Source organism: Gavialis gangeticus, unplaced genomic scaffold (assembly GCF_001723915.1).
Source record: "Gavialis gangeticus isolate Ggan-Ray unplaced genomic scaffold, GavGan_comp1, whole genome shotgun sequence".
NCBI classification, from domain to species: Eukaryota; Metazoa; Chordata; order Crocodylia; family Gavialidae; genus Gavialis; species Gavialis gangeticus.
The window spans coordinates 28337811-28346401 of NW_017729001.1; the positions used below are offsets into that span (position 1 = coordinate 28337811).

Here is an 8591-nt window from a genome sequence, read left to right on the forward strand (position 1 = left end):
TTAATCAGAAAATACTATCTCATTCAGCTTTCATAAGTTAATTTTCTAACTAGTAATACTTAAACAAAGGTCATTTCACTCTTTTGGAATTTCTAGACTTGACTCTAGCTTGAGGGACAGCCACCATATACTGTCACCAGTGCGGCTCAGGGAGGGTGACTGGGGAAGCAGCTTCACACAGCACCTTTGTAGGAAGGGAAAGGAGCTGTGTGGGAATCCGCACGCTGGGCATCTGCGGAGGTCTCTTTTGCAGGGCAGGACTTGGGGGCATCTTAACGAGGGCAAGGCAGTTGTTTCTGTAGCTTCAGCTCTGACTTTTTCCTCCCCATGTAGAGGCTGTTTGTGCTGCCACATCCTCCGAACTATGGCAGTCACTGAGCAGAGAGGCAGTGCGCCATGTTAGTCTGCTGTCGGTCAGAAGGGAGGGTAGAGAGGCACCTGAGCCCAACGGAGCAGCTACCGAGTCCTGGGAAGAAGATTCCCAGCCTCAGCCTTCCTTAAATCTCTAGCATCAAGCCAGGTGACATGCCAGGAAGGCCCAGGTAGATAACCAGGTGTAAGCTCTTAGCGGCGGCTCCAGAACAATAGTTCCCGTGTGCGAGACCTGGAGCTCAGTTTTGATCAGCATGCATTGCCTTCTGGAGGACGTTGCGTTCGCATGTGCCTGCTGCGATAACAAGTGTGGTTTTATCTCATTTTGTTTCTTTAGAAACCAAAACTCATCTTAACCATTGCAAAGGTTTTAGCCTCCTGTCCCTCCTTGCCCTCCCTCACAAATCCCCTACTCAGACCTCATCCAAAAGGCGTAGACAGCTCAAACCCGAAATGCCACAGAGTCCCTTAGGACGAAGGTTCGAGGGGCCGTCGAGTCAGGATCCGGACTGTGCGCTACAGACCCCCGACCTGGATCTCGCACAAGGTATTCTGGAGAGGAGAGGCTTGCCCTCTCCAGCCAGGCTTGCCTGATAGGGACGATGCCCTTCTCCGGAGCAAATCTGTTTGCCACCGTCTTTCACCGGGGCACTTGCACCCTTTGGGCGTGGGTTTAACAAATACTCGTTTTCTACTTTGCTTGAAAGATTAACTGTCCTGTCACTAACAGCTGGCGAGAGCATGAGCTCTTCTAGGCAGAGCTTTGGGGGCCCCTGCTCTGATCTGCAGCCCTCACCAGTCCCTTCCCAGCATGTAAGAGTTAATCCTGGCTGTTCTGCATAGAGACTCTGAAAATAACCACAGGAATGGGAAGTTGGGACCTAAACCATAAATGCTGATTCCTGGTCCAGAAACCTGAGGAGGGAGCTGTTAGGTTAGAAGCCCTGCACCAAAAACTGTTGTGGGTAGGTTCTGTATCGTGCATGGGAAGCAGGAATAATTGGCGGGGGTGGGGAGCGCTGCTATGTCTATAGCAGCTGATGCTGTGCTAGGAGCACGTATGCAGCAACGTCATGACCCAGAACAGTCTGCCGTGACAGGCCTGTTGGGAAGGTATGCACATCCCTGCCCTGGGGATGTTGAGTGCCAGCCAGAATTTATCTTTGAAGATTTTTGTTCCAGAGACGATGTGTTGCCATCACTGGAACTAAAGGGCTTTCTTGGAAATCCAGAATGCAGGAGAAAGGCGCTAAAGAAACGCAGGTTTTGCAAAGCCTGTCAGAGTCCCAGCTTGCACCTCGCATGCAAACATGAGCCCTCCTAGTACTCCTCTGATCTGAGCATCTCTTCCTATGGCTGCTTGTTCCCCATGAAGCATGGGGGATGTTTGAAACTCTCAGCTTCCGGGGAAGCAGCCCTCTTGCTTTTGGCACTGAAAGCTTTGGGCTGGAACATGCGTCTTCTCACTGGCTTGAATAGATGAATGCGCGGTCATTTAAAATGGAGCTTGGTGCAGCATCAAAGTGTGGCCACAGCCTGGGATGGTAAGTGAGAAAGGGACTGGCTGTGGGTCCTGTGCGGGCAGTTGGCACTGCTGAATCTGGTCTGTGGACAGGATGCAAGAAGCATTGGGGACAGAGAATCGGGAGGGTGTGGGGGAGCATTGGCCTGTGCTGCCATGGAAAAGCAGGAGAGATGTTGGTGGAGCTGAAGGATCCAGTGGGCATTTGGGTCTTGGTGAGGATCTGAAAGCTATTTGCCCAGTGAACACAAGGGTATGGGGCCACCTGTCTATCCACTGCACTCCCGGGGTGTGTTGCCTGAAGCCAGACGTGACTGTGGATGAAAACACCCGTGGGCTTTTCTGCTGGGCTCGAAATTACCCAGTAATGACCAGCTTTCTCTGCAGCACCTCGTCCCTCCGAGGTAGATGCCAATGGAGCCTGGAGACTCATTGTCCATGGCTTCGCCCCTTGCACGCCCACCTCACCTCACCTCACCCCAGAAGGTTGTTGGATCCCCTGTTCTGAGAGCTGCAGACTTCAGGAGCCCTTTACGGGGTCCAAGGGTCACGGTTGGGGCCCCTCCCAGCGGAGGCTGAGCCAGTGGTCGCCGCAGCACAGGAGATGCTGCCAGCCAGCAGCCTGAAAGCTGATGGTGATTAAGGCTTTGAGGTGTTTCTCAGAGCGCAGGCTCCATTCCCTGTCCTGCAGCTTTCCACAGCAACGAGCATGTGGCTCGTCGACTTGCGAGACTTGTTGGTAGCTGGGTTCCTGCGGGTTTGTTCCCGAGTGAAAGGTGCAAACGGCAGGGAGGCAGCGTGGCCTGGGTGTGCCCTGCAGCGGGTAGATGCGCGTGCTGCCGTCCCCCTGCAGTGAGGCTGGGCAGAGGCTCCTAGTTGTTCACAGCTGCTTGTAGTTGGAGGTGTATTTGGTCTGTTGTGTGGCACATTTTTCCCAATAAACCGGATGCACTTGCTGTCCATGGGCACCTAGCCAGCTCATCCCCAGCCCTAATGACCTGGACCTGGCACTTACCCTGACTACTGCAGCCCCACAACAGCTATGCAGGCATGATCAGTCCAGCACTATGTGAGTGGGGGGACCTCCACACAGGGCACCCACTGGCTGCCATCCAGGGAAGCATCCACAATGTGCGTATGCCCCATCTTGTTATTTTTATGGTGGGCACCAGGGTGTGAGGTCTAGTACTCCTCTAGTTCCCCTTGAGCGTGGCTTAAGAGCCCAGTCAGACCTGCCCTCCAGTGCCTTGCCACTTGATTCCCAGCAGGCAGGCTCATGCTCTGTGGCTCGTGTTCCTTGGCTAACTCACTAATCCTTCAAGCCCTCATCCCATTTTGCTCCACCAAGCCAATGAAATCGGCCAGAAAAATTTCCTGGCGTGAGAAGCCAGTGACTCGAGATGAATGTTAGGTGCTGTGCTCTTACCACCTGCTCTTTATTTTTTAACGAGACTTTTCTTTTACTAGTTGCTGCCAAGTGGTGGGGAACAAAAAGAATAGACTATGCTCTGTACTGTCCTGACGCTCTGACAGCCTTTCCGACTGTCGCCTTACCCCACCTCTTCCATGCCAGCTACTGGGAATCCACAGATGTCGTCTCCTTCCTGCTGAGACAGGTACCATAAATATTTCATGCTTTCTTCCTCTTCTCCCTGGTGCCTAATTTCCGTTGGAAAAATATTTTGGAGTCTCTTTTCCCCTTGCTGCACCCTCCATAACTCTTGTTGACACTAATGGAGGCACAGTGTATAATCGGCAGTGAAAATACATCCTTCGCAGCTGCAGATCCATCTTCTTTCCTTCTCCTCACTGTGCTCAGTACAGCTGCATTTGAATGCAAGGTGCACAGCAGCTAATTCTGGTCACAGAAACCCCTAGGGCAACATTGCTCTGTTTGCCTCAGTACAGAGTCAGGAGTGCAGTGTAGCTGCCCGCTGGCACTGACTTCCTCCCAGTAGCACAGCAGAGTGGAGGCCTTGGGGGTCCACTTCTCTCCCTGCCCCTTGCAGAGACATCCAGGTTCCTTACCTGAGTAGCCTCTCAAGGTGGCTCTTCTGCCTTCCAGCAAGGACTCAAGAGGACCAGTCACCCTGGGCAAAGAGCTTGCTTTCCCCGTTCTGCTGGGCAGGTGAAGTCAGGACACAGGACTGGCTCAGCTGAGCTAGAGTCCATTGGGTTCCCTCTGCCCTGCCTCTTTGTACTCTGAGTGACGGGCAGGGCTGGCACGTTCTGGTGGTTTCAGCCAGCTTGGCACGAGCTGTGTTACTTGCTGCCAGAGTAAACTCCAGAGGCTTCCTGCACTTGAAGGCAATCAAAGGATGAGCTAATTCCTGGGCCAGGATTACGCACCGACTCCTGTTCCGTGTTCAAGCCTGCTCAAAGGAGTTGCCAACCACCCTCTGCTCTCACTGACCTCAGCGGAGGCTGCAGGGGCCCAGCACCTGGCAAGGTCTAGCTCTGGATCTGTTGGGCCCAGCTGTCTGTCACCCCAGCCCTCTTACAGCACACACCACTGCAGCTCTCAGTTATTTATGGCCGTCTGTTGGCAAACTCCCTCCTGGTGCTGTCATTGGCCAGAGCTGTAAGCTGCAGGGATATCAGGGCTGGAGTCTGCAGTGCCTTCGGATGAATTGCTTTCTCCACTCATCCCTGACCCCTTGCTCTTTCCCAGCCTGGCAGTCTGCACTTTACCCCCATACCATTTCACACCTACCCTTGCCCAGCACTGACTTGTGACCTCCATTTAAGATTCCCTTTTAAACCTTCATTCACCTGGAGACAACTCAGCTCTGTCAGCAAGCTTTGCTGACTCAAAAAGAGGTTACTCACGTCATATGGTTACTGTCTAAGCTAGGGATCCACAACTGACAGCCCGTGGGCTGGATCCCGCCTGCAAAGAGTTTGGATTCATCCCACAGTAGATGTGGAGGGACTGTGGTGCTTGGCCGGGGGGGCATTGGAGCATTCCCTGGCCACCTTCCACCTTCCTCTCCCTTCCCTGCTCTTCCTCCACTTACCATTGCCACTGAATTCACTCCACTGTGCAGCCATCAGCCATGTGAATCTGTGGCATTTCCTGGCAATGGTAACTGGACACTTCATGGGGTACATGCATGTGAGAGAGATCAAGGAGAGCAGGCAGTTAGCAACCTGTGGCAGCAGCCACGTTGCCAGTGCCAGCCCATCATCCGTAAAGATTGCTGCTGCCTAGTTTAAGCTAACAATGCTGAACTTGCCTGCAGCAGGTCTGTCAAGTCTCCTGCCCTGTAAATACCGTGATGGTGACAAACCACTGTGTAAACATCAGAGAAAAACAGTGCAGTCTGCAGGGTAGGTTGACTCTGAAATACTTGCACGTCTTGGATTTGTGCCCAGGCGAGTTGCCAATGATGGAGCTGTGCTTTCTGCAGGTGATGAGACACGAGAACTCGAGCATCTTGGAGCTGGATGGAAAGGAGGTCTCGGTGTTCACGCCATCAAAGCCCAGGGAGAAGTGGCTGCGCAAGAGGACACACGTGAAACTCCGGGTAATGGTGCTCCCATTGCACTGTCCTGCAGAGGAACTGTCATTAAACATAACTGTATCGCATCTTGGCCTTTAATAAGAACAGTATTACATCTAACCAATGTAGGCACAAATCAATTACTGCCTATGCACTACACAGTGATACAGGGATGGAGAGACTTGGATTGCTGTAATTGCATGCAACAGCAGTGGTGCATTTTGGGAGAGACAGATACCCTAAGGATCTGGAAGAACAAGGTCTCCACTTTAAAGAGTGTCCATAGAAAACACTAAAGAGGTTGACTTTCGGTCAAGAGAAGGAGACCAATGCATGTAAAAGCCCAGGTTCCTAAATTGTTTGTACAGTAAATGCCCCTTTCTGGAGCTCCTGAGTCCAGAGGGATAAGAAGCTTTTCTGATTTCTGCAAGAGAGCAGGTCTTTTAGCCAGTAATAAAACAATGACAACAGATGTCTACTGATGGTCATTCCTTTTGCCTTCTCATTCTAAAATGTCATGTAGGGAATTTTGAACCAAGCTGGAGAGATCAGATTTTCAAGGTGTTCTGCCTAACAGGTTCTGCCACCAAAAGGGCTAGGATAGTAACACTAGAGAAAAAAATAGTGTCTGTGCGCGTGCACGTGCGTGTGTGCATGCATGTGTGCTCGCGCATCTGCATGCATTGAGGCTAAAATTTCAAAGGACTGCCTTTTTTTGCAGACGGCCAAAGCCAAGTATAGATCCCTTTACAAACATGTACAATAGAAAGTCCTTGCAGGTGCAAATTCTACTGTACAGATGGCCAAGTCCACAGGTCAGCTCCTTGGCCACATGTGTTAGCTTTGCATGCACAACTGATTGTAGATGCATACCTGGTGGGCGAAAATTCTTTTGTCCAAAAAGAAAAACTAGGGGCAAACAGCCTTCACGAGTCTGTTTGTATAAGCACAACAGTACTCTTTCTTCATGCCATTATGAATGAATTTGGAAAGGTATTTAGGGGGCCTGACATGTATACCTGTGTGTGCATGTGTGTGTGTTCATGTAAACTCTGTATAAATGAAGTATGTGATGGGGGGAATCTTTAGGAGAACCTGACTCCTAAAAACCCCTTGTCTGCGTATTTGGCACTACTCTGATTACAGCATCGTTTACTGGAAATTCATTATCTGGGAGGATCTTCTGGAACTTTGACTAATTGAGTTTTCTTTTGCTCTTCCTGCAGAATGTCACAGCCAACCACAGAATAAATGATGCCATTGTCAACGAAGATGGGCCCCAGACCTTGACAGGAAGGTTCATGTATGGCCCTCTGGATATGGTCACGCTCACTGGGGAAAAGGTACCGTGGTCTTAAAAGTGCATTGCCCACAAAGGCAGCTACAGTTTGTAGCCAGAGGAGGGACGGTCCTTGATGGTGACACTTCTTTTGCCTGAGAGCTACCCATGCACCTCCACAGTTGAGGTTCTCTGGCTCTGTCATGCTTTTTTGTACCTGTGATGTCCTGCATCATACTAGAGAAGGACTTTAGGAGGCCATGTTTAGAGCCAGGCAAGGTTTCTTTCTAGCCTCAAAGCTTTTGGCTGTCCAGAACCCCAGAAACTGGACCCCTTTAAATCTGCAGGACTGGAGCAGACAGACAAAGAACCCAGACCCATTGCCCTTAATTGCAAAGAAGCTTGGATTCAAGGTCCCAGTTGGCCATTTCTACGCTATCTGTGTTTAGACTTCATAATTAGTTCTGGGCTTTGTTTTCCGCCCCCCCAGGTGGACATTCATATCATGACCCAGCCACCGTCCGGAGAGTGGATTTATTTTGACACCGAAATCAGCAACAGCAGCGGCAGGATTTCTTACGTTATCCCTGAGAGCAAGCGTTTGGGGATTGGCGTATATCCCATCAAGATGGTGGTCAGGTATGGAGAGAAGCATTGCAAACGTGGAAGCAGAACCCCATTTTCCTGTGTTCAGTTCAATGCCTCAGCCACAACATCCTTCCCTGTTTGGGCGCGTCCCTGAGTTTTGGGCACCTCTTGGGCTGAGGTACAGACATCATGTGCCAGACCCTCCGCTGGCATGACTATGCGTGGCTCTGACATCAGTGGGATTACACTGATTCACATGGGCTGAGGAGCCAGTCCTGAGAGGGCAGGTAGATCACAACTGGAGGCTCAGGCTCATCATTGATCATGACTCTTATGCATGAAGCTCCCATTCTCTTTTGCAGGCACACTGGGTGCGTGATGTGGCAGGATCCGGCCCTCCCTTCTGATTGTTGATGGGTGTACACCTCCTGTGTGGTGCTGGGAAAGCCGCCTGATTGTTCTTGTGTCTTTGTCAGGTTTCTCTGAGGTTCTCAAACACCTGTTCTTTCCCTTCCAGGGGGGACCACACATTTGCAGACAGCTATATCACAGTTCTCCCCAGGGGGACGGAGTTTGTGGTCTTCAGCATCGACGGCTCCTTTGCAGCCAGCGTGTCAATAATGGGCAGCGACCCTAAAGTCCGAGCGGGGGCAGTTGACGTAGTAAGGTCAGTGGCAGAGCGAGGGGTGAGGAGACGTTCTGAACCCTAGAGTCACTACTGGTCCGTTACACACTGTTGTTTTTTCCCTACTAGGCACTGGCAAGACCTTGGCTACCTCATTATCTACGTCACAGGGCGACCTGACATGCAGAAGCAAAGGGTGGTGGCGTGGTTAGCACAGCACAATTTCCCCCACGGGATAGTCTCGTTCTGCGATGGGCTCGTCCATGACCCGCTGCGGCACAAAGCCAACTTCCTGAAATCCCTCATTACGGACGTAAGTGTGGGCTGTGCTGAGACGATCAAAGGGAAGGGGTGAATCACAGATAATCCATTTGCCCCTGCTTAGTCCTGCTGTTTTGGCAGAGGCCGACCCTGAAGTGGGAGATGAATCAGCTTTTATTTTACATCTTGCTGGGTTTTTTTCTCCTTGTTCCACAAAAGTGTCCGTGCATTTAGCGTGTTGTCTCTATTCTGCACGGTCCTGTTGCTGTCATTGCTACCTGCAGTGCTAAGTGCCTATTGAAATGGAGGGAATGATGGTGGCTAAACTGCTCCTCCCTTACGTTTAATCCCCTGCTTAATGGATTTCTGGAGGCTTGTCCTATTAGCGGTGGATCTGGGATGCATTATGTATGGAGGGTTGGTAAGAAGATTATGACCCTG

General features: G+C 51.2%; 1 protein-coding gene across 8 annotated transcripts in view; it reads left to right on the forward strand.

The window, feature by feature from the left end:
- The window catches only part of PITPNM2 (phosphatidylinositol transfer protein membrane associated 2), a 219128-nt gene that overhangs the window by 193712 nt on the left and 16825 nt on the right, over positions 1-8591 (forward strand). For 5 of the 8 annotated variants that reach the window (XM_019507150.1, XM_019507151.1, XM_019507154.1 and 2 more), the window contains 7 exons: positions 710-919; positions 3362-3510; positions 5305-5421; positions 6624-6740; positions 7167-7315; positions 7782-7931; positions 8019-8202. In XM_019507150.1, coding sequence (XP_019362695.1) covers positions 710-919; positions 3362-3510; positions 5305-5421; positions 6624-6740; positions 7167-7315; positions 7782-7931; positions 8019-8202 — 1076 coding nt within the window. The remainder of the gene's footprint in view (positions 1-709; positions 920-3361; positions 3511-5304; positions 5422-6623; positions 6741-7166; positions 7316-7781; positions 7932-8018; positions 8203-8591) is intronic. The other 3 variants (XM_019507155.1, XM_019507156.1, XM_019507157.1) reach the window with 1 other exon arrangement.